This window comes from Cryptotermes secundus, unplaced genomic scaffold, assembly GCF_002891405.2.
Source record: "Cryptotermes secundus unplaced genomic scaffold, Csec_1.0 scaffold146, whole genome shotgun sequence".
Classification (NCBI taxonomy): domain Eukaryota; kingdom Metazoa; phylum Arthropoda; class Insecta; order Blattodea; family Kalotermitidae; genus Cryptotermes; species Cryptotermes secundus.
The window spans coordinates 319,062-345,541 of NW_019733838.1; the positions used below are offsets into that span (position 1 = coordinate 319,062).

Sequence of the window (26,480 nt, forward strand, 5' to 3'; positions counted from 1 at the left end):
AAGGGAGATTTTCATGGAGGTAGACCTAGCCCAAAAATGGGGACTGTGGCGCCACAGAAAAAAAAAAGCAAGTGAAATATGATTTATAATAAAAGCACCCAGACACAGGAGAACCGATTGTAAAATATGTACTGCCAGTCGACGAAGCCATGGCGCGGGAACTGAAAAAGAGGGTAGAGGTCCAGAACTCTGTCTTGCTGCCTTAAGTTTGATTAGCGGGGAGTGGGGGTATCCTAGGAGCGCCGTGTCAATTCTGATGGACAGTGCATAAAAATGTTCGACATGCCTGCCGTTACCCGTGAACGGAATACTCTCACTGTATGTAAATGGCACTGATAGAGTTCACGTTTATCGTCCTGTGTTGGCATACTTTTAGCTATGCATACGTAGCAAGACTGGTTTAACGTAAGATGGATTATAGTTGTACTGTACGCGGAATGTCATGAACTTGGTCTGAGACTGAGTATTCTTATTAGGTTTTAATTATATGTCTTTGTCATAAAAGTTATCCTTGTGCTTAATTAATGAAGCACCACATCATGGAGATGTATGGTGGAGATGAGGTATAGCTCCATGATTCTTGACCTTTACACCAGATGGAGGTGAGTGGTGAGGGCGCTTTATCCCGAATAAAGAGACCCCTGTTACAATTGGATAGGAGACTGGGTGGAACTCAGAGGTGGTCTGGACGCTGTGAAGTAGAAAAATTTTCTTGCCGCTGCTGGGACCCGAACTCCGGCCTTCCTTCGCATATTCCGTCGCTATGAAGACTGAGCTATCCTGGATGTGTCATAACTTTAAAAAATATTTATATTTATAGTTTATATAGTTTGGTTACAATTTTGTGTTAAAATAATAAAGAGGTTTTTAAAGAATTGTAGATTAATTATCAAGAGATTTTCCTTGACAAATATACAAGTTTTTAATTTTATGAGTCACAAATAAAAGGTACCAAGTGTCCATTCCGCGAACGATACGGCGCTACATTTTTTTTAAAGAAGATATTTTCCTTTAATGCAAGATAATCTTTTAATGGATGGAAGGAGAAATAGCTGTGAAAGTAATGAAATAAATGAAGTAAAGGAAACAGATGTGTTAAGACCGTTTTTATATTCTTTCCTAATCACCACAATACTTTACAGTTTACCATTCTGTTCTAAGTAACGCTCGCAGTTGTTATATCGTAGTGTACCCAAGTGGCTCACATTCATAAATACCAGTTCACTGAATATTTATCACTGAATTTGTTGAATTTCTTTCTGCGATTTCAAAAGTTGGTTAGAAGCTTAGGCGTATTGTTTTAGTATATTCCATTATCTTCCTTGAGAGGTCTGTAGTTAGGGAGGCGTGAATGTATATGTATATACTGCAGTGCAAGCATTCAAACGTTACGGACGTTGTGTAATCATGTATTACTGTGGGCTCATCCTCCTCATGACGCTTGACACTTTACCTGCACAAGTCGGTTGAAATTCCAACGGGAAATTTAAAACAGAGTTTTGCAACAATGCCTAACCTCAATGACCTTGACAGTTCAGAAACTATTGCTACGCTAATAGTAAGCACTGAAGTTGATAGAGCAACGATATGTAGGAGCGAATGTAATGCTTTTGAAGCATCTCTAAACCGACAAGTAGTAGACGGCGATGCAAAAATTTATTTTATTCTGCCTCCCTTCTTCCTTTCCTTTTTTGTCTCTTTTATTAATAATATTTATATTTTTATTATTTTCCTACTATTTATCAAATCTCTCGCTTCCTCTTTCCGTTATCAATAATTTCCTTTGTAGCTAGTTGGTAGAATCTTCATGCAGAACAATCCGCACCGCGGTTTCAAAAACTTGTTTTCTGCTCTTCGCCGTAGTTACTTCAATTTGAAGTCTCAGGATTCTTGGAATTGTGACCTCCATATCACAATTATTGTGGGGCAGCCAGCTTTAAGAATTTTCGCTTAGTTGGGGGTGGAGTCCGCCTGGGTCCACTCTTCACGGCGGCCACTGATTGGCCTATTGTTGTCTGCCCCGGGTGATTATGATGTAGAATATGGTGGAATGAAGATTGGCAGGGGAAACCGAAGTACCCGTAGAAAACTCGCCCCAGCGTCACTTTGTCCACCACAAATCCCACTTGACCAGACCAGGGATCGAACCCGGGCCGCCGCGGTGGGAAGCCAGCGACTAACCGCTTGAGCTATGGCGCGGTCCCCAGATTTAAGAAAGCTGTACGAGTATTCCCTCAGTAAAACGAACCGTCTTTGAAACTTCTTACTCACTCATGGAGCTGAGTCCTTGAGTCGCCAATTCTGCAGCTGCTCAAGAATTTCCCAGCATTTTATGGGACCCCGAAGGTTCATTACCGTATTCACAAGAGCCTTTCACTGGTCTCTATCCTGAGTTTGATTAATCCAATCCATACCATCCCACCTTATCTCTCGCATATCCATTTGAATATTGTCGGTCTTTGAAACTTCACGCTCACAAAAGTATAGTGAGACGTTTATAAATACTCGAGTATACAACTAAGTTATGTTAAAACAAATACTGCAAACGTATCCAGTGATTGAGGCTAGTTCTTTCTAAGGGACCCAACAGAATAGGTGTTTTCCCTTACCTGAGGACGGAAACAGATCCAGTTTCCGAAACGTCGTGTTTTTCTAGTTATCTTAAATACCAGGACGATGGATAAAGTAAAAAAAAAACGCAATGTCTCTGTATATCATTCCATGATCTAGTGCAAACATATTTCATTACCACGAATATCCTGAAAGATACTAAGGCTGCGTTCTCTTTGTTGTCAGGCTTCCTCTACTCTTCTTATGCAAGAAAGAATGGAGAAGGAATTCGTTTCGAATCGAACCGGCGAATGTAACAGTAATATTAACAATTGCCCTGGGATTGCTTCTCCAAGAACATTTTTATATATGATATCACGTACGAGGGGTCTCCGTGAGTAAAGAATAGATTCTTTACTGGATGACTGGATTTATTGGCACTTGCTTTACACTTAATTACAATCAATTATAACAGCTCATGATCAATGACTAAAATTCGCCCAATTCCTCACCGGACTACGAGTGTCTTCTCTTCTTCTGTGACTCACTTGGTTCTGATTTAGGAATCGTCACCTCTGTGTTACGAACGAAGGATGTCGAATGACGTCTCACTTCTTCAGAGTCAGAGAGTCAGTGTTTCTTTAAGACAGGCGGCTTACCACCAATCAGAACGTCTTGCGACAAATCCGTTGAGATTCACGACCAGTAATTTTATTTCTCAACTGATCCTTTGCGGTTATAGCCATTATGCAACATCCTCTGACGAGAGACTGGGTCTGTTGTTCACAATTGCTGCTGGCCCTCGCCAGGGCTTTCATTCTCAGGTCAGATTCCCGCAGGAATCATGACCGCGTTTTACTGTCTGAGAATCGACTCCCCGAACATGGATGCCAGGTCCTCTTATTTATATCCACCAAGAACAGGGTGCCCCAGTTATACCCCCAGGCACCGGCTCCCCTTTCCATCAACTGTTACGACTCTCAGGGATACAGTGGAAGTAATTCTAGCCTGCCTCACATCTTCAAGGGCCAGTCTGCTATGCCATGATGCATAAATTCGAGGCGGACCGAGTACGAAGCAACGCCCCAAACGGGGCCTCCATTTTTTAGGTTCGTATTCGTTGCCGCGCAGGCAGTTTTTGTAAGAATGACGTTGTCTAGGAATAGATGGCTCCCTGGCGTTTCTCTGACACTGCGAGTATTGTTTTGGCATTTAGGCTTCATGTTAAAGCATACTTCTAGTATAATTATTACATGCATCTCTATCTTCGGCTTTCCGCAACAATTTATGCTCACCCCTAAGAAAATTAATAATGCCCAAAGTCATATTTGTACTATATTTTGTGCCAGTACGCGGCCTGTTGTCTGGGGCCTTCACCTCGTAATGGAAGCATTAATACGTATATAAATAGTATGTATATATAATATTCATTCATCCGTTCGTGATTTTACACTCTGAGCCGCTCATCGGCTCTCCAATAATTATGATATTCTAACGGACTTTTGACGTGCGTCATGAATATACTATAAAAACCGTGGAATGCTCGCCACGAAATTAAATTATGTATAAATATTGTCACCTGTAGGGTGGTACGGGTGACGAAAATAAAGGGATCTAATTCGAATGGTTGAATGTATTAACAGCTTGTTTACAAGTTCTCTTAAAAACGCTTAAATAAAGAGCTGTTGCTAATTAACACACTTTCCAGTTCACCGATGCACACGCACTAGGACTCCCAGTCCTCAGTAGTCGTATCCTGGCAAAGGACTTCGACACAGAAACTAGCATTTCATATCACGGTGAAGTCTTCTTGCTACTTCGTCTTGAATCGCTGTGGAACCTTGGAATTATAAATTCTTCTGCACGTACTCCTCAAGCTTACGACTGACATGTAACTGCCCCCTGAACGAATTCTGTCATTCCTTTCTCTTATAAGCACTCTGCACAGACCCCACGGGAAAACGGCGTCTCTATTGTTGACGACGCCACAGCTTACGCGGAAGTGTGTTTACCGAGTCATTGCTTTAGAAACGGGTTGCATAACCCCGGTATTCTACTGTTGCCTGGCGTCGTCCGCATAGAGAACACAGCCTCATCCATTGTTGCATGACCTAGCAACGGACTGTTTATCCAGAATCTGACGGTTGCCTGACGCAGTCCGCATAGAGAACACAGCCTCATCTATTGTTGCGTGACCTAGCAATGGACTGTTTATTCAGAATCTGTCTTCGCGGAAACTTGTTTACCAACACGTTGCCTAGCAACGGGCGTACATGTAAGAATAGATATAAATTGTATACAAGGTACATAAATATTACATTCATCTTACCGCACGTTGTTCTACATTCCCGGCGTATTTATATGAATAATTTATAACAACGACGGTTATAATATTTACCATGCCATCTGACACGGCTACTGCTTCAGGAAACGAATATGTGAAAACATTTGTGATCAACTTGCCATCCCAATGCCTAACGACTGATCAGTTCCCAGCGTTGTTTAACGGCTGTATAAAAATATTTCATCTTCTCAGTTACTGGCAGGTTCACAGCGTCGGTCAATGGTGTACATAAAACCACTTGTTATTCCTCTTGACGTTCAACTGACTTCGCTCGGAGCGACGTACCGCGTCACAAATTGAGTATATACTCATACTCGTAGGAAGAACTGATAACGCTCTTCTTTACTTCTAACGGACTATAATTCCATACAACTAGGCGTTATTACATTACGTATAAAATCTTTTATAATGTTAATCTTGAAGTTCGACTTTCTACCACAAGACCAAGTCATCGTGAAATTAAATTATTAATAATATATATATGTTATTTATTGCGCCATTTGGCAATGAATCCGTCAAAGTCAAAGTCACATTGCGACTGACGGTCTGTCAGTAAGCAAATTTTGGTGTCGAGCTCCATCTGGGGCTCATGACCAGATATTTATTACTGTTTGACCGTTACGGTCTCGTTTCTGTGGGGCATCCTCTCTGACGAGAGGACGGGTCTGTCTTTTGCACATGCTGCTGGGCTTGCCAGCTCAGTCTTTCTCGGGTTTGAGTCCTTTGGGACTCGCGACCATATTTTACTGTCTCAGGTTTGACACTTCCTTTTTCATCGCCTCCTACGACTCGCAGGGTCACAGTGAAGGCATTTTTTGTCTCAAAGGCCTCTTATATAGTCTCCGGTCACCATGGAATATGCTGATTTGCTTGCTCGTATCCGTGGGAACTTTTATTTATTCCGTTGACACGGAAAACATTTTCCGTACCAGGTCGGTCTCAACAAATCCGCATCTTCATAAAAACTTGTGTCAATTTCGTAGCAACGCCTTGGCCTCCACAAGCCCATTCGTTGAGTCGGATATTTGCCTAGTGAGCCGTTGTCTATCAACGGATTCTTCCGACTTTCAGGCATCATGTCACAATAACATTCTTCTTCTACGTCCAGAAGCACTGAATACGTGGAAACCAATTATTCTCAATCTTCTGCATCTTGTGTAAAACAGACGACTTTCTCAAAAAAAAAAAAAGAAAAGAAAGAAAGAAAGAAAGAAAGAAAGAAATAATATCTCCATAATGAAAGCAAGAACTCCTATTCTTACAAGAAGTTCGGTTTAAAAGTGTGCACATTCAGCTTCTTATTATTCACTAGTGAAGTTCTTATTTCCGGGATCTGAAGTCACAACCAAGCCGACCGTCAACAGCAAACCGCAGTTGGAATCTTCAGTATGCAATCACGCCTAATGCAAGAAAGAAAGAAAGAGAGCAGTTGACCATCACGTATCAGTCCCGCTCTTTTAAAGCCATTTCAGTGCGAGAACTAAATACCACCAAGAGATAAATGCAGACTTTATAAAGAAATGACATCTATGAAAATGTCTATTCCTGATCTCTTCATATAAAATAAAAACGGAATTGTCCTATCCACGTATCTCTATGTTAAGGCGCGTCCACATTACTCGTGCTCGTGCTCGCCAGGCTTCGGCGCGTGAGGATCCGTATATTTACTCATAGTGTGTATAGGCTGTACTCGTATTTTAATTTATTGGCTATAGTTTTTAAATTAAAAATTTTAAATTTGCTTGTCTCGTGACTTGTCATATCGTCCACATTACTCGCGAGCATAGCGAGTCACACGAGCAAGAGCACGAGTAATTTGGACGCGCCTTAAGTAGATGACCGCTTCTGTGGTCTAGTGGTCAGTGTTTCTGGATACAGATCCAGAGATCCCGGGTTCGATTCCCGGCGCTACCAGATTTTCTGAGTAGTGGGTCTGGAACGGGGTCAACTCAGCCTCGTGAGGATAATTGAGGAGCGATTTCAAGGATACAGCGGCTCCGGTCTAGAGAACCGAAATTAGTGGCCGTGTGGATTCGTTGCGCTGACCACGAGACACCCTCCATCCACTAAAGCTGGCACTAACTTCGCCGACAAGCGGCGGCCGCTCGGTCGGTATTTATACGTGTTAACGGAACAATTTATCGGGACTTCATCCAGGAGTACGTAGTTCAGATTTAGTTAACCAAGATCAAATTCGGTGAAGGACTGTGGACATAGGGCGACTAACCGAAGCAGAGAAGCGGCACAGCTTGACTGGATATAAGGGGCGATGCTGAAATACATCACAATTTTATGGCCAAGAATATAGAAGAACAGATTACTGTATTGAGGAAAAGGTTGGAGTAGCGTGTACAAAGAAAGGGAAATAGAGGTGCTCGCAGGTAGCAGGGAATTCTAAAGCTACAAGGAGAAGAGTGTACGAGAAAGAAAAAATGGACATTGGAAGGAAAAAGTCCATACTGGTACGTGTGTTATGTTAAGGAAAATACTATTTTGCTGAGACGCAGCAAGTTTCTGTTAGTCATGACCGAGTTATATGGGAACCAATTTGCCTTACCTTCCGGGCCCTGGAGACATTCCAGTTCTATCGAATAATCCCAGCACTCCAACGAGTTTAGTGTCGGGGGTTCCCAACTTGTCAAGTTGCCTCTCCTTGCACTCATTTTGTTCACACGAACACAAACAGGAATCACAATAATTTAAGTCTTATCACTGAAATTTGTGGAAAATATATTTTCTTAACTGTCACGGCTACAGCAAAATTCTTGCCCCTGAACTAAAGCCAAAGATTTATTTTTCAGAATTGTTTGTCTAGTAAGCCTGTGCAATTATTAACACGCACTTAACAGGATCGAACAAGAATGAAATATGACAAATGGTTCCGAAATTAATGTCGAAATGTTGAAATAAACACCAGGAGGTCATTACAAGTGAAAAATATTTCTACTTATACACGCACATCGGGACACACAAGGTAAACATTCCGATGTGGAGGGTAGCCTGTTACAGCCAGAGCAACCCAGAACACGTCCGCTCGGTCACAGTCGGAAGGAGTGACTGAGCAAAGAGAGAACTGGAGGAACGGGTTTGCTGTATGCACCAACTCCTCTTATCGCATGGACGAGTTCGCCTTACCTACAGATTACGCAAATTTAAAAATACCTTTTTCGGTGTTAACTATGCAGCTAACTAACTATGTACTCGTGACGGCAGGTTTTCCTTCAACAGTTCTTTACTGCTAACCACTAAATTGTGCAGGAGTTGGCAGTTGCTCAGCTCCTAAAAACGTTCTTACCTGTAGGGAACCAGAGGGTATAATCACCATCGAAGTAAAGTACACACATGAGCGCTAATATCCTTAGCAAGTAAATTCAGTTCATGTTCATATACATATTTAATTTCTCTACGATAAACTACAAAATTACCCTCTGGACGGCATTGACGTTTCTGAGTCATCTCTTCCTATGACGCTTCTCAAACACCATTTTGGATGTACCTCTTCTCCATAAGAGCTAAATGTTCCGGCTGTCCCATTCATCTCGATCAAATAACATTAACAATCTGATATTAGTAGTATGAGTACACTGGATGATACTCTTCATTGTGTAATTTCTCTCCCCACTTCTTACTTAATCTGTCCTGGGTAAAAGAAAGTCTCCTTAAAACTTTGATTTTAACACACCAAAATTACATTATTAATATGGAATGACAGACTAGCCCTCCAGTATGAATTACGTCAATTATAGGTTTACTGTTTGTCCACAAAAATCAAAACGCTACACACCAAGGCAATTACGACATATTTAAGGCTAGATCCGGTCTTTGCAACAGTGTTCAAATTGGTTGGGTGTGAGGATACAGTACATTAAAGGTGAAAATTTAAAAGGATCAAATTACGAATATTTGTCAAGAACCAAAATTAATTTTCCCAGAGTTATGTAGGGGAAAATTATTTTTTACGTAATGCGAAACAATAATAGCGTTAAGACTTCTGTCAAAGAAACTAACACTTTCAAATCTAACAAAGTTCTGTTGCTGGCCAGCGATTTTCAACCAGAATGCCACAGCAAACTTGTGTGAAGAGAAGGGTCCGAAGGTGTGCCGTGGGAGTTTGGGGGAAGGTTGAGAAGAGGCGAGGAAAACTAAGGAACAAAGAAATCGTCGAAATCCATGAAAAACATTATTTTTAAAAATAACACAACGATCAGAATTTTAGCTATTGACATTTTGAACACAATCTTATTACTTTTTTCTAATTATAAATCTCTCCTTAAAATTTATGGTGTGTCCTGATAATTTTAGCCCTTTTTTTCGGTGTGCCGTGAGTTTCAAAAGNGCATGAGCGCTAATATCCTTAGCAAGTAAATTCAGTTCATGTCCATATACATATATAATTTCTCTACTATAAACTACAGAATTACCCTCTGGACGGCATTGACGTTTCTGAGTCGTCTCTTCCTATGACGCTTCTCAAACGCCATTTTGGATGTACCTCTTCTCCATAAGAGCTAAATGTTCCGGCGGTCCCATTCATCTCGATCCAATAGCATTAACACCTGATATTAGTAGTGTGAGTAGACTGCATGATACTCTTCGTTGTGTAGTTTCTCTCCCCACTTCTTACTTAATCTGTCTTGGGTACAAGAAAGTCTCCTTAAAACTTTGATTTTAACACACCAAAATTACATTATTATTATGGACTGACAGACTAGCCCTCCAGTATGAATTACGTCAATTACTGGTTTACTGTTTGTCCACAAAAATCAAAACGCTACACATCAAGGCAATTACGACATATTTAAGGCTAGACCCGGTCTTTGCAACCGTGTTCAAATTGGCTGGGTGTGAGGATACAGTACATTAACGGTGAAAATTTAAAAGGAACAAATCACGAATATTTGTCAAGAACCAAAATTACTTTTCCCAGAGTTATGTAGGAGAACATTTTTTTTACGTAATGCGAAACAATAATAGCGTTAAGACTTCTGTCAAAGAAACTAACACTTTCAAATCTAACAAAGTTCTGTTGCTGGCCAGCGATTTTCAACCAGAATGCCACAGCAAACTTGTGTGAAGAGAAGGGTCCGAAGGTGTGCCGTGGGAGTTTGGGGGAAGGTTGAGAAGAGGCGAGGAAAACTAAGGAACAAAGAAATCGTCGAAATCCATGAAAAACATTATTTTTAAAAATAACACAACGATCAGAATTTTAGCTATTGACATTTTGAACACAATCTTATTACTTTTTTCTAATTATAAATCTCTCCTTAAAATTTATGGTGTGTCCTGATAATTTTAGCCCTTTTTTCAGTGTGCCGTGAGTTTCAAAAGATTGAAAAACTCTGCTCTAGGCAGAGCATTTCATAGGTATCAAGCAGGAGTTAAGACGGTGATCATGACTATGAATCAAGGCATATGATCCGTACAAAATTCTAAATTTTGAAAATGTTGTCAACACTGATGTCGGAGGGAGGGGCAATTACAAAATTTTTGTAGAGAAACTAGAACTTCCCGAGTATGTACATATCCCAGTCTTTAGGAAGCCAATGAGAACTATACGCGGACAATCTGACTGTCAAAATATTAAAATCTGAAACAAATGTGATGCAAAATCAATTCCTGTGCTTCTATTTAAGTATCAGGAATTTGAGATAAAATTAAGCAACTATTCCATAAAATTCCTTATAAATATCCTTCTTTATCCTTTGACAGAATTAGCCTCTCGCCTGTATAAATAATTAACTATGTTTAAAACTTTAGTTAGGACTTCCATGAAAACAGACCTCATCATTTTTTTGCAAAGATAATTTGGCAACTAATCTTGAGTGAGAAAATAGTGGTTTATACTGTGAATAAAATGAAACGCCCCACTGCAATCTGTGGGTATGAAGCCTATTAACTGAACAACAAATTATATTGTACAGAAANTAATTATGGACTGACAGACTAGCCCTCCAGTATGAATTACGTCAATTACTGGTTTACTGTTTGTCCACAAAAATCAAAACGCTACACATCAAGGCAATTACGACATATTTAAGGCTAGACCCGGTCTTTGCAACCGTGTTCAAATTGGCTGGGTGTGAGGATACAGTACATTAACGGTGAAAATTTAAAAGGAACAAATCACGAATATTTGTCAAGAACCAAAATTACTTTTCCCAGAGTTATGTAGGAGAACATTTTTTTTACGTAATGCGAAACAATAATAGCGTTAAGACTTCTGTCAAAGAAACTAACACTTTCAAATCTAACAAAGTTCTATTGCTGGCCAGCGATTTTCAACCAGAATGCCACAGCAAACTTGTGTGAAGAGAAGGGTCTGAAGGTGTGCCGCGGGAGTTTGGGGAAGGTTGAAAAGAGGCGAGGAAAACTAAGGAACAAAGAAATCGTCGAAATCCATGAAAAACACTATTTTTAAAAAATAACACAACGATCAGAATTTTAGCTATTGACATTTCGAACACAATCTTATTACTTTTTTCTAATTATAAAATCTCTCCTTAAAATTTATGGTGTGTCCTGATAATTTTAGCCCTTTTTTCAGTGTGCCGTGAGTTTCAAAAGATTGAAAAACTCTGCTCTAGGCAGAGCATTTCATAGGTATCAAGCAGGAGTTAAGACGGTGATCATGACTATGAATCAAGGCATATGATCCGTACAAAATTCTAAATTTTGAAAATGTTGTCAACACTGATGTCGGAGGGAGGGGCAATTACAAAATTTTTGTAGAGAAATTAGAACTTCTCTAGTATGTACATATCCCAGTTTTTAGGAAGCCAATGAGAACTATACGCGGACAATCTGACTGTCAAAATATTAAAATCTGAAACAAATGTGATGCAAAATCAATTCCTGTGCTTCTATTTAAGTATCAGGAATTTGAGATAAAATTAAGCAACTATTCCATAAAATTCCTTATAAATATCCTTCTTTATCCTTTGACAGAATTAGCCTCTCGCCTGTATAAATAATTAACTATGTTTAAAACTTTAGTTAGGACTTCCATGAAAACAGACCTCATCATTTTTTTGCAAAGATAATTTGGCAACTAATCTTGAGTGAGAAAATAGTGGTTTATACTGTGAATAAAATGAAACGCCCCACTGCAATCTGTGGGTATGAAGCCTATTAACTGAACAACAAATTATATTGTACAGAAAATTATCAGTTCCGTTTATAGAATTAACAGAGTGCTATGAATCATAAATAACGTATCGGTAACAGGTACAAGTTGAAGTTAGTGGAAATCATCAACCTGGAAAAGTATTAAATAGGAAAGAGATGTTCGCACTTTGTAGGGCAACCGACAGAATCAAGCAGAGGTTTTCTAGCATTCACCAGAAACTGACGTGTCTTTCTTGATTTCTTTTACCTCTTACTTGATTATTACAAGTCATTCGAGTTCCAAGAGTTATTTTCTCGTTCACTGAAAACACGTCACGATTTGACTCTTAATAACACAGTGTTAATGTTAACTGTGTTTCACATCTGCCTGTAAAGCTCAAGAAGTCTTGACATTTTACCCACATTGCGTATTTAAGTGTTTCGTTTGGTTCTAACATTGGACCTAAACAGCCATTTATATTGAGCTCGCCATTGGAGTGGGATGCGATTCCCTGGAGAGAGGAGTCGAACAATGATATATGTACATGAGCATCGCTTGTAGGAAGCGGGTCTCTGAGACCTTTACATTCCAACTGCTATGGGGCCAAATCACGCCCAGAAGCTGTCGGCCGCTCTCGTATATATCTGTTTGTGGCTGCCGCGTCGCCCAGCAGAAATCTTCTGACCGTCTTAGAATAAAATCATTAGCTTCCAGGTTATTAAAAGTGATGAAGTTCTGTGGCCAATACTGATGAACTAAGGAATTATTTTGAAATTTCCCAGTCGCTCGCCGCGACAGCCCCCGATAATTAACTACAATTTTGGAAATATCTTATCGGTCTATTAAAAGAAAAGCAAAATAATGTAATTCGGTAGAAGGACCATCGGCGTTCTCCCTCCGTCCACAGATGTTTATTGCTATTATACAGAGAAGCAATAGGAAAATATATTGTGGCCTACAGACCCGTTAAGAGATGACTCTGCAAACATCAGCCGTTGCTAGGTAATGCCCACACGAAACAATAGAAAAGGTGTCACGATAAGTGACGAAAACAGCCGTTGCTACACGTACGTAGCTCCCGCAGCATACGCGTGCTCAGTGACGTCACATAACAGTACAAGAGGTGATGCAGGTGGTATTCTCTGCGGGTCCGCTTCAAGGCTATGTGACTCGACAGACTGTGTTCTGTTCAGCGAGTGAGTGCAGTGCAGATGAGGGTTCAGTTGTGGAGTGTTAACCATCGGGAAACGGAAGCTGAAGACTCCTCGTTGCTAAAATTCGTTACCAAGAAACGTCTAGGGAAGCTATTGCGGACAGCTGTTGGAAGTAAAGACTAGTGGAGACAGGCTGAGAATACTTACTGTGGAGTGATTTGTTGTGTGGAAATCATCAATAGTGTAATAGTTATTTGTAGCTACGACTTTTAAGTAGTCAATAAATCTATTCACTAATCCAAACCCCGTCTATAGTCACTAGAACGCGTGACACTATAGAACAGCATACGACTGTGACACGGCAGGCCGAAAAACTTGTCTGATGTATAATAGAACTTTCAAATATTTTTCTCAAGGGATGTGAACACTTCTTACTTATCATGCATGTCTCCATTATACTCAGGTACTCCTAGATAAAAAGTAAATATTACACAGTAAGCTACATACTCCGTGTATGAGTATTTATGTCGTGGAAACCGGAGAAAAACAACGTAATGGCAATTTTTCTCTTCTGTTCAAGTAGCTGCCCTGTTTACAATGGAAATACAGTGGAACCTCGAACTTCGAACGGTTTGATATTCGAACAACTTGAAACTCGAAAAAAATTTCGAGGAAAATCCGGTTTTGAAACTCGAACAAAAATTCGAAAGTCGAACAAAGAATCACGTGGTCGTCACGCCTTGTAGAGAAGTGGCGCCCCAATATCGCAGTTGTGAACGGGAGTACCAACCTCTTTAATTACATTTTGATGCAACATTTCAGAAAAATTTTAAAAATAGACAAAAACAATTGACATTGACAGGTTTCTCTCCACAGAAAAATCAAGTTGTGGTAATGTTAATGAAACACAACTATCAACTAGTAGATTCCTGGTGAAAGAAGAATAGTTCACCTTCCAGTGAACAGCAATATCCCTCATATTATTATTATTAATCGATTATTATACGATATTTTATGTATGTACTATTATAAACAAAAACATTCAATTGCTGAAATTAAATATACTTGTTTTATCACTGTTTACCAATGTGATCTTTTGAAACGTGCACTTAAAATGTTTCATATTGGGTAAATTTTGGCGGTCTGGAACGGATTAATTTCATTTACATTATTTAAAATTGGGAAATTTAACTGGAAAGTGGAACTTGAAAGTCGAGCCGTCTCCTGGAACGGATTGAGTTCCAAGTTCGAGGATCCACTGCATATTTTGAGAGCGCGTCTTGAGGTTCGCCGATTTCTGTTAAAAAATGTAAAGTTGCGCAGAATATTTGTTTTCTACTAATGGCAACATAATTGTTACGTAAGCAGGACATGACGTCGTAAGGTCCAGAAATAACATTGGAATTAGTAGTTATTGTCAAGGTTATGAGTGGAGGAGTAACATGCTCAGACAAATTATGTCACCATGCCTTGCGGGACAAGATAGTAGGCTGTGCATAAGGATGCATCCCCCCCCCCCTTGGTTGCAATGGACTTAGGATTCAGACCGTGCGTGTGACCGAGAAATACTAATATGCTCAATGTGTAATAGATTCCAAAAAGGTTCTGACAATGGTGGATAACACACAGAATTACTTTGTTTTTGAACTTTTTCCTTCATCCGGAATTCTAGGAAATAGAAAACACGACGTTTCAGAAACTGGATTTGTTTCCGTCTTCAGGTGACTGAGTGACTGAGATTAGCTCTTTCTAAGGGGCCCAACTGAGTAGGTGTCTTCCTTCCTAACCTTAAAACAGAAACAGATCCAGTTTCCGAAATATTGTATTTTCTATTTCCTAGAATTACGGACGATAGAGAAAGTCCAAAACTCCATTAATTCAATATGTAATGTTTATACGAACAAAGTTTCAGAAAACCTGTATGTACTATTCATGTAAAATCAAATTTATACACGTTTTTATCACATGCCTGTAAGAATGGACGAATCAAATGATACCATCTGTAATACCATCTTATCCCTGTTTGAAGTAAGATATATGTACCGTACTATTTCCAATATAAGGTAATTCTATCCCTGTAACGGGCCACGGAGGCCCACAGGGTTGTGAGATATCGAGGCTCCCACATTGTCTAGACAATCGGCTCACAGATGGCGGTAAGGTTGTCAGCCTTAAGCGCCGACAACCCTTTACCCCCCAGGAAGATTCCTGGTACTCATTTCTGTCAGCCGCTGAGTCGACCCAAGGGCCATAGTGCGGCTGGAAGGATTAGGTCAATTGTAAAAATCCACCTCATCGGGACTCGAATTAGCGACCTTCCGGCTTGCCGCATAGTGCCTCAACTAACTATGCTATCGCAGGCCCCCAGCCTAGAGAAATGCTATGTCCATTTTCCATGAAGACCCCTCAATGAAAACTTTTATTTAGAGAAATCTGTTCAACACGCAGAGCTGGCCGATACGCATAAGATTGGAATTCAACTGGCAACGGTCATAGCACATTCACTACACCGACACTTTTGCAGAAAATGTCAAAGTTCAGGGTTTAAAATTGTTGGTGTAGTGAATTTGCTATATATATATAATGATATAACTCAGTGTAGTTCGTTAAAATTAAGCTGACGTTTCGGAGAATATGCAGCCTCTTCTTCACGTTGAAGTGTAATCCAAACAACAAACCGGCATGCATCAGGCAGCAAGCTCCACTTCTTACACTGTTTGCTCTTACCCTGAAGATCAAGGAGACACTTTCCTCCGAAAAGTTGGTTGACTTTCAACGAACTACATGGCGTTATATCCCAGTAGACAAAACTTTTTGTGTCTACGTGGTTTGAAAGGTTAAATCCCGTATACGGACAAAGGGACGGGAATGTCCATGCGTTCACTTTAGAGTGCTCGAACAAAGATCGCACAAAACATTCAGGAAATTGTCCGTGTCGAGGAACGGTAACGGGATAAGACAATTTCACCAGTGAATTTCAACTTGCACGTCAATAAGCACAGAGGTGTTTTCGTGAGAGCAGAGGTCCTCACAGTTGTGAGAATGAAGTGTGCTGTCTCCTGGGATGCGACGCCGTGATATCTGACAAAGGTGTGGCGACATTTCGGAGGATTATACTGGCTCCATCTTCAGGATAAAACAGTTGATTTTGTGTTCCCTCGGCTAACTCATGGGCTTTAATGATTGAGATAGTACTTTCCTCTGAAACGTCGTTATACTAAAGGCCTCACGTCCCACAAGACGGCATAAATTTTAAAGATCGTTTTTGTTTCTAGAGGAATTCAAAATAGTTTAAGCCTCTGGGAGTGTGAATTGGTATGCAGCCTTGGTCCATATGTCCGAGATTTCTGTTGCATTTGTACGGTCATAGAAAAAACTCTTTAACACTGCCTCCACGTGTGCATGAAACTGCCTCCTTTATCACAAAATCAAGCCCCGCGGAACGGATCGAGTGGTCGATCGCTATGCAGTAATGATGTGCCCGGTCAACGGCTCTCTCTCTCTTGCCCTGAAGACACAAAGAAAAGCCACCTCACTGCCCGGCGCTCCAGTTACTGTTCATACTCTGGCCTCTCCACTGTGCAATAGCCCCTTACAATCACAGCATCTTCATTCATCATCACGCTGGCTTGCAGATTCAAAAATGTTCATACCTTCTGGTCGAAAGGATGGAAAATCACGCCATAGTTGAAGCGGTTAGTCGCTGGCTTCCCACCGCGGCGGCCCGGATTCGATCCCAGGTCTGGTCATGTGGGATTTGTGGTGGACATAGTGGCGCTGGGGCGAGTTTTCTCCGAGTACTCCGGTTTCCCCTGCCAATCTTCATTCCACCAAATTCTCCATCATCATAATCACCCGGGGCGGGTACAATAGGCCAATCAGTAGCCGCCGTGACGAGTGGACGCAGTAGGACTCCACCCCCCACTATGCGATTTTTTTTTTAAACCCTGTTAAGTTCCACCTACATAATAAAACCTCCATTATAGAGTGACAGAGATGTCCGCTGTTCACATAAAAGTAAAGTTGTCCCCGCGCTTATTTAAGCACCATGACATGAAGACATGTGTGAGTGGAGTTATAGCTTCACCAATCAGCTTCAAGCTCCGGCCACCCTTTTATATACATATACAAACTCAATAAGAACTTAAAAAGTACGGAAATTCCCCTCCAAACGTTTCTTAACTACATAGTATTCAGTATTCAGTATTCAGTATTGAAGGGGTGGGTTTCCCCATGCACTTAGACCAGTTATTGGTCCATTGTGCGTCCCCTTTTAATTTCTACTGTCTCCATACCCTACCGGTACTGGTGCTCGCTATTAGCCCCTTTCTGCCAGCGAGGTTCCAAACTTCTACTGGCAGGGGTATCTAATTTCTTAACTATATAGTAGAGATACAATTCCAACAGACGCCACCTGATGAGATGTAGAAATTGTGAAGGTCGCAAATTTCGGCGCTTGCCGCACATTCTCCACAATATCGGTTTCTGAATCGCAGCTCTGATCCGTTACTATTGTGATTCACATGCTCATGCCAACTTTAGCGGATAGAGGGTGTCACGTGGTCAGCGCAGCGGATCACCACGGCTGTTAATTACGGTTTTCTAGACCGGAGCCGTTCATTTCCTTGAAATATCCCCTCAATTATCCTCACGAGGCTGAGTGAACCCCGTTCCAGACTCACTACTTGTCAGAAAATCTGGTAGTGTCGGGAATCGAACCCGAACCTATGGATCTGTAGCCAGGATATCTGACCAATAGACCACCACTAATTTCGCCGCAAGCGGCGGTCGCTCGGTCGGTATAGTTCGCTTGCGGACTAAAACCACGAATTGTTTTCTTTTTCTGTTTTACCCGACTCATAACACCTCTCTGCCTAGCAGCTAACCGGAGTGTAGGCACGCCGGTAACACATGTTTCACCTCAGGCAAAAATTGTGATATGCGTCTTTCACTTCCTTCCCCCTTTCCAGACCCTTTAGAATCTTCAGTGTAGAGTTTTGCCTAAGTTGGATTGTGTGGATTATTTTATTATTCCCTCAGTGTATCTAACTGAGGTGTCGAGTGGTAGGGCGACTGGTGAATGATGAACAGGAAGGAATTGGAAGGAACCGATCGTGACCCAATCGAGTTAATATCAAATCACGTGCCTGGAGAGACTGAGGTAAACAACGTACATCCTTCCTCAGGATAGCCGGTGGCCCAGCCATGTTCCAACAGAGCACTTCCAAAACAAAAGTCTAAAGCGTTACTGCTATACTAGCCTGCTCGGTAATACTGAGTAAAAACACGACTTCTGATACATCTACAAGAAGGCGAGAATTATGAAGACATTATTAAAGTATTTCTAGTAGTTTCGTCTTCATTATATCAGCAATGCTCAAGCTGCTTTGGATTTAAGGTTCTCAGAATATTGAACGTGAAGAGTACGGTCTTCTGCCATGTGATGCTGTGCAGTGCGATAGAAGTTCACCGACGTTTCGGAGATAACTACTGCCTACATTTTCAATGCCTAATATCAAGACAAACAACCAGTAACAAGTACCGCTTGGTCTTTGTTAGTTGCTTGGCTCATTGTTCGACCTTGAAGATAGAGGCAGTACGTTCCTCCAAAAGGTCGATGAATTACTAAACTGATGGGCATCACAATCCAGAAGATAAACCAGTTTGATCATTGAAACGTGTTATCAATGCAAAATACGTGTAAACAATCTTATCTAATCTCTAGGTTTAAAAATGTGGTCACTGTCACTGCTTAAACTGGCCAGAAGTCAAAATTACGGAGGTATGCTGAATAGATCAACAATCCGTACTGAGGCATTACTCTTCATTGTTATTACATACATTCGTACTAAACGAAAATATATATATGTATAAATTGTTTCATATAGGCCTATGCCTCGAAGCCTCACGCTAATAGAGCGCTATGCAAGAATAAGACAAATCTGAATAGAAGGAAAAGAACGAGACAAGTCTGGTCTCTTTTTCCATTGCTAGTGGAGTGGGACTAAGTCCCTTGTACTGCGGCCGCTTCTGAGCTATTGTAGCAGCCCCAGATGATAGGTGAGGGTGATTGTGGAGCAATTGGTGGAATGAAGATTGGCAGGGGAAACCGAAGTACTCGGAGAAAACCTGCCCCAGCGCCACTTTGTCCACCACAAATCCCACTTGACCAGACCCGGGATCGAACCCAGGCCGCCGTGGTGGGAAGCCAGTGACTAACCGCTTGAGCTATGGCGCGGCCCCACGTCTGGTCTTAGTGCAGTATAGACTCATAAAGAACCTTCTATTTTTCCCTCCTGATTTTGATTGTGTTCAGGAGGCCATGGCTGACTGCTGAAGTGTTAAGTTCGGAAATGTTCCCATAATGTCAGTTTTGTTTAATTATCTTGTAAACTGTAATACTTACGGAGAAAGTTTATCGAATATAAAACGTGTATTTCATTTTTCTCTACAGCAATCATTCGGCACAGGTTTCTCTGCAATAATTACTTAGCACACAGGCTGAAACATGTGTAGGTCTGATAATTTTCCTGGGGAGTAAAGCGCGGCCGGCGCGTAAGGCTGACAACCTTACCGCCATCTTTGAGCCGATTGTCTAGATAACGTGGGACCCTCAACGTCTCACAACCCTATGGGCCTTCATGGCCTGTTACACGGATAGCTTTACTTTTTTCTTTTTTGCGTGGCTGATAAACTTGCTCGATGTAAATGAAAATTGAAAAGGCCGGAAAATATTTTGCCATAATTCTCCAATATCGAATTTAATGAAAATCTATCCAACGAGTCTCGCGCTCTTTTATGCTTTGAGGTGGAGTGGAAAAACTTTATAGGATTTCCACAGGGTTGTGAACACATCGGCGATATCTCAGTCAATAAAGTGGCTCTGCTGGCTGGATGACTGGAGTTTGATTCCCAAAAGGAACCATGGCTCGTCTCTTCATCATTTCCAGATCGGCTCTGAAGCTGACCACTGGGCATCGGTTGTTTTTTCGCAAGAGTAAAGAGCCCGGAACGTGGGAACGGTCATTCATTCCAATTTTGTCGAGGTTAGGAATGTATGGAGTTTTATCTGCATTCTTCCTTACGTACTTTCAAGGCTTGGACACAGGGACGTCACCTTTACAAGACACCATTCAAGACATCGAAACGTGGAAGGAAGTAGACATGTCCTTGGCACATCCTTGATTGGTACCGGCCTTGCTACGCATCGGTTGCTCGGTAGACCACAACAGACTTACGACCCAATTGACTCAACCCGCTGCGGGCTGTACTGAGGAAAAAGCACGCTTCAGTACACATTCACAGAATTTAATGATGTGAAAACGATAACAACCAAGTTGCTGTAGTTTCACATCCGCTGGAAATTTTGGAGCACTCAATCTGTACTCACGTCGTTACAAAATGTCCCTCATGTGCCGCGCCCAGTCCCTCTGATTCCGTGCTCTGGCAACCAACAAGCATAATATGACGAGAAGGAATTTGCCGGCGTGCAGTAAAATCATCGCTCTCCCAAAATGCAGGATATGCTATAGCACGACTAACTACGCCCAAACAAATTGAATGTAAAAGGAAGGTAAAATGGGTTGGCATGCAGCAAGCTTCGGAAGACATACACATAAATCTCTGGTAGGAATGCATAAGCAAAAAAAAATCACTAGGAGGACCACCTAGCAGATGGGAAGAGAATATCAAATGGATCCTAAGGAAATAAGGTGCGATTGTATGGCCCAGGTCCATCTGGCTCAAGGTAGGACCAGTGGCGGGTTCTTGAGAGCACAACAGTGAATGTGAAGCGTATAATTACAATAATAAACATTCGGGTTCCATGAAATGCTGGGAATATCTTAGGTAGCTGTACAACTGTTAAGATTCCCAAGTAGGACTCATCTCCATGGAATTGATCATTTCGTCCACTTTACGAAACACTGACTATACTCGTAATTATGCCCGTATGTGTATTTAAAACAATTCGCTTGTTTTTTTAGTGGACGTGAAAAGTGATCTGGTCTTACTCTGCGGGTAGAACGCATTCGTATATGACAAAACTGATCAGGTTGTCTATACAAAAATGAAAAAATAGTGGCACATGAATACTTAATGAGGGAATTCGTATTTCAAATATGTTACCCAGAATTGTCAATAAGTGATACCTAGAAAGTTACGATGGGGTAGGCATGTAGTTAGAATGGGGTGACAAGAAATATGTGCATAATTACAGCTGGGAAACCCCTTTAAAAACTGTCTTTTGAAAGACCGAATATAGAGGTGTAATATTAACATTGATCTCGAAGGAGCATGCAAGCTGGACGGAACTCTTAGGTGTCATGTCCAGTAACCGACTCTAAATGTTACTTGGACCTTCGGGTTCTGCCCCACAGCTGCAGACCTAGCAGTTTCTCCGTAGGTTCAGCAAAACTGCTTCTTCAAACCACTTTGTCAAGCACTTTCTCGGTGAAGACAAGGGACAAAACGACATTCATATTCAATGACAAAAACTGACTTTACTCCGATATAAGCCAGAGAACCAGTATCATTCGAGAGAAACTCAGTAAGTAATGCAGCAGTTGCAATAATCTGGCAATAGATGACGTAATTTTTAATGGTGAAACGACCAAGAATTCTCTGAGACAGACGCGACCTTGTCGCTTCACGTAACATCACTCCAGGTCACGGAGCACAACCAGTCGACCACGGCAAGTCAAAATAAAAACACTTGCCATTAGTTTGGTACAATTTCTTCCGAAAGATCAGATTTCATCGGCTTCGGGATTACAGCAGTTTATTTTTCATGGGCTGAAAGGTGTATCAGAACGAGTACACACATTTTTCAAATACCTTCTTCGCAACTCTACATCTCTCATTAGCTACGATGTTAATTTATTGTAGAAATCAACGCACTGATGCAAAGCTACAGATACCACATTGAACTGAGTAAGAACTTAGGTTTCCTGTGTTTTATTAAATATTGGTCGTACCTACAAATAAGTTCGTGGACTGGTCGCAAAGCTTCGTTGCAGTGCAATACGGCGGATAGGTTGAGGCACGATATGATGACCTGTCAGTTCATCTCTCGTCACGGCAAGAGGCAGTTGTGTGCAAACAGTGTAAACAGAACTACGGCCTCTGTTGTGAACTGCAGTTAAATTCAATTGGCGGAAATCGAAAATGTGGCAGTCTTAACTACGGGCAAACATCAAGTTCTGCTAAAAACTAGGCAAATCCCCTAGCGAAACGTTTGGCATGGGAAGAATTGGGTGTTGCTACACGTCAACGCCCCTGCACATCGCTCTGTTCTTGTCCAAGAGGAACTGGCAAGGCAACAGGTCACCGATTTGCCACACCCTCCGTACTCACCTGATCTCGTACCCTGCGATTTCTTTCTCTTTCACCGCGTGAAAGCAAAGCTACGTGGTCGTAGATTTCAGTCGTCCGAGGAGGTCGTCAGACGCCGTACGGGAATTTCCTGCCAATATGTTCCAGCAAAGTTTTCGGCAACTATATCAACGTTGGCAGACTTGCATAGCGGCCAAGGGCAACTATTTTGAGGGCCGATGTGGATCCATGTAAGTGTATATGAATACCTTGTAATATGATGCAATAAAACCACAGTCCACGAAATTAATGACTGTACCACGTACGTGCAGTCATGTACTAGCATTTTACGATGAGCACAATCCTTTTCTTAAATGATGAACTTCCATTTTCTGTCGTGTCATGTTGCGATTATACTGAACAGATATGAAAATTACCCCACAATTCTTCGTATAGACCTCCAATGCAAAGTTCCATCAAAATCTGCTGAATATTTTCGGCGATGAAAACGAAAACTTTTTCACATCCCTATGTACTTATATTGTATGAACTACATGCAAATAACGCATCAAAATATCGCATTGGCTTTCTCACAATTCCATCTCAAAAATGAGGACGCAACTTGGAAAGAGAAATTGTTATCACCCCACCACCATTTTACAAAAGGAAATTAAACATGACAAACTAACGATAAGTGACTGCATGCGTGTATAAAAAGTACATACAATAAGTGTATGCAACTATGTCAAGAGATGTTCACATAATTATGAAACATTATTTCTTGTCGGTAACAAAGTTAAGAGTTCAAAACACAATGGGCTTCTGGCAAATATATTCCCTAGAATGAGTCTGTGTCTTGATGCTTTTATAATTATATATAATAATTAAAATATGCTTCTACAGTTTTTACTATCCTTTATTTTAAGTGAGAAAATTTACATGTGGGACATGCTTATATGCACTCATGTACAAAGTAGGCCCACACGAAGTGACCGCTTAAGCTTATAGGTGACATGTCCGCTCACACGAACGTCTCATCTTCGAAATTACTGAACACTAAACTCGTTTTGGTGGTGCTGGGGTGCTACACTAGATGCTCTCTGGGTTGTTAAATTTTGTGCGTTTCAGACCAGCTTAACAAATACTTTATATCTGATTTTAATCTCTACACATATATTGCTTCACAAATGGCTCATCGTAAAAAAAAAAACATTAACACGTAACATAAAACACATCTCATATATGTCCAAAGAGTGTTTACTTGAAACACATTTTTAACGTGGAGAAACTTTACTAAATGCAATAAAAATAGTGCAAAATTACTATAAAAATTTTCGCACACACAATTGACCTTGAGAACGTTACCTTGGAAATGGAATCGATCGTACCTCAGTAGCCCATTCTTGGCTGCTAAATACTAAACAATGAAATCCACCTGACCGGTAAATCCGGTTTTAAGAAAACTGATATTTCGTGTTCGGGTCCTTAGTGAGCGTTATTTTCCTGGAGATATGGTCTCGATAAATTACTGAAATATAATTTAAATCATTTGAGCCTATTTCAAAGAAAATCGTCACTTTACATTTTAGTCCCATTTGAGAGGCTCTTAATTTGGAGCCAAAATATTCTAATCCACCGGAGATCGGATAAAAATGGATAAACTCTCGAATACAGAACATGAATGAAATCTGTCCAACCGTTCAGGGGGGAGCGAGGCACACGTGAATACATACATTTTATATGCAGACAGACAGACAGACAGACAGACAGACGGCATACCAGGAAACCAAAACCTCGTGATAAATTGGGATGGAAATAAGTAAATTAGTCAACATTTCGAGATTTTTTCAAGACGATCAAAATATTTGCTCATATATTGGCCTAATACGAAACTGAAAAAGTAATAAACAATTATTTGCAATGTGGTCTCTGTAACATGTTTCCCTTTGAAATAATAGGCTTTTATACGCAGGAAAAGAACATCAAGTACATTAAGATATAAAAGCAACAAAGACCATAATGCAAAAGTTTTAACCTACAGTTCTTAAAAATAATTTATTTTGTTAAAACCGTTTCTGATATTTGGATGCCTTCTACCAAAGCAGTTTTCTAATATATGTTGACACTGGTATAAAACACGTTACAAGAGAACCAGTCAACAGTGAAGCTTCAATTTTTTGGAGGCAGCACAGAAAAATTCCAATATTCAGACCTCGAACAGGCATCCAGGTGAGGATTGCTGATAGGTTCCTCACCCTCAACCTCGAGCACACGCACGCATACACAAACATTTGCAATAATTTTTTTTCTTTAGAATAAATGTGTTAAGTCCGCCGGCTTCGATGTTTTTTGTTTTTTTTTGCGTAATAGTAATCTTGTTATGGTCGCCTGCTTTGTTATTAAATATCACAAACTCTGTTACAAGATGGTAAGATATTGGTCTAGAAACGACACTCGAAAGGTTCACACCTCGTCATCAGAATATCAGACAATGATATATAAGGATAATGCATCTTTCAAGGATATAGTAAATTACAGGTTCTTGGAACCGAGAATAACAAATCAAAATTGCGTATGAAGTGGGGAACGTCGCGAAGTGTAGTTCAAAATATTCTCGTTCTGTTTTCTATTGGTGCTGATCACAGTGACCGCTCGGTCTGAGACATGAACTGTCTTGGCTTGTTGAGTATAACACACGCAGTCACAGGAGCAAGACACAACACAAAGCACAATTTTTAATGTTTAAAATTTATCAATATATATGACGAATATATATTTTACTTATTTTAGTATAAAGACAACAGGGCATGCAATGAAGTAGTTTGACGTACATCGAAAAGCACCTGAAGATGGCACTTTTGTGCTGAAACATGTAGTGCAAGAGAGAAGAGTAAGGTGAATAAATGTATGCACTGTAAGACGGTCAGAATAAATCATGGACATAAATCAGTGCAACAGGACGCTAAAATATAACAAGTCTTAATTGTTTATTAAATGTAAAATATAAAAAAGGCAAATTTATTCCTGTAGCAAGCCATGAAGGCCCATAGGGCTGTGAGATGTAGAGGTTATCACTTTTTCTAGAAAATCGGCTCACAGATTGCGGTAAGGTTTTCAGTCTTACGCGTCGGCCACACTTTACGCTCCAGGAAAATTCCTGGTACTCATTTCTGCTAGAGGCTGAGTCGACCCTAGGGTCATAGTGTGGCTGGAAGGATTAGGTAAATTGAAAAAATCCCCCCCATCGGGATTCGATCCGGCGATCTTCCGGTTTGTAACATAGTGCCTCAACCAACTGCGCTACTGCGTGCCCCATGGAAAATATGAAATGTAGGGTAGAGGATCAGCAAAATACAGCTCACAACCCACTACCGCCTAAGCATTTTTAATATGTCAGTAATAGGTCTATTATCCTTTTTCATTAAGTACTTCTGTTACATTAGGGGCACGCGGTAGCGCAGTTGGTTGAGGCACTATGTTACAAACCGGAAGATCGCCGGATCGAATCCCGATGTGGTGGATTTTTTGAATTTACCTAATCCTTCCAGCTGCACAATGGCTCTGGGGTTGATTCAACCTCTAACGGAAATGAGTACCAGGAATATTCCTGGAAGTAAAGGGCGGACGGCACGTAAGGCTGACAACCTTACCGCCATCTCTGAGCCAACTGTCTAGAGAAAATGTGGGAGCCTCGACATCTCACAACCCTATGGGCCTCCACGGCCCGTTAAAGGGATACCTTTACTTCACTTACTTTTACTTGTGTTACATTGCACGGGAAAACACTGTATTCTCAAGAAAAATTAAATTAAACAGGAATCAGCACTTCGTATGAGCTGCGAGTTCTGTGTTCCCAGGACACGTATGTACGCTTTAATTAAGAAAAGATGAGTGAAGCCCACTTCAAATTCTATTTAAGACAGATTTTTCTTCACTTAGGAGAAAATAATTTTCAGTTTAATACTTGTTGCTCTCTGCGGGCAGATGAGAAGATGCCATGGGTACAGAGCAAAAT

General features: G+C 40.8%; 1 protein-coding gene across 6 annotated transcripts in view; it reads right to left on the reverse strand.

The window, feature by feature from the left end:
- The window catches only part of LOC111868201, a 193,250-nt gene that overhangs the window by 42,600 nt on the left and 124,170 nt on the right, over positions 1 to 26,480 (reverse strand). The window contains exon 1 of one of the 6 annotated variants that reach the window (XM_023858642.2): positions 7,452 to 7,936. The exons of the other annotated variants lie outside the window; for them this stretch is intronic. Coding sequence (XP_023714410.1) covers positions 7,452 to 7,557 — 106 coding nt within the window. The 5' untranslated portion in view covers positions 7,558 to 7,936. Of the gene's footprint in view, positions 1 to 7,451; positions 7,937 to 26,480 lie in introns of those variants that run through there. 6 annotated transcript variants of the gene reach the window in all.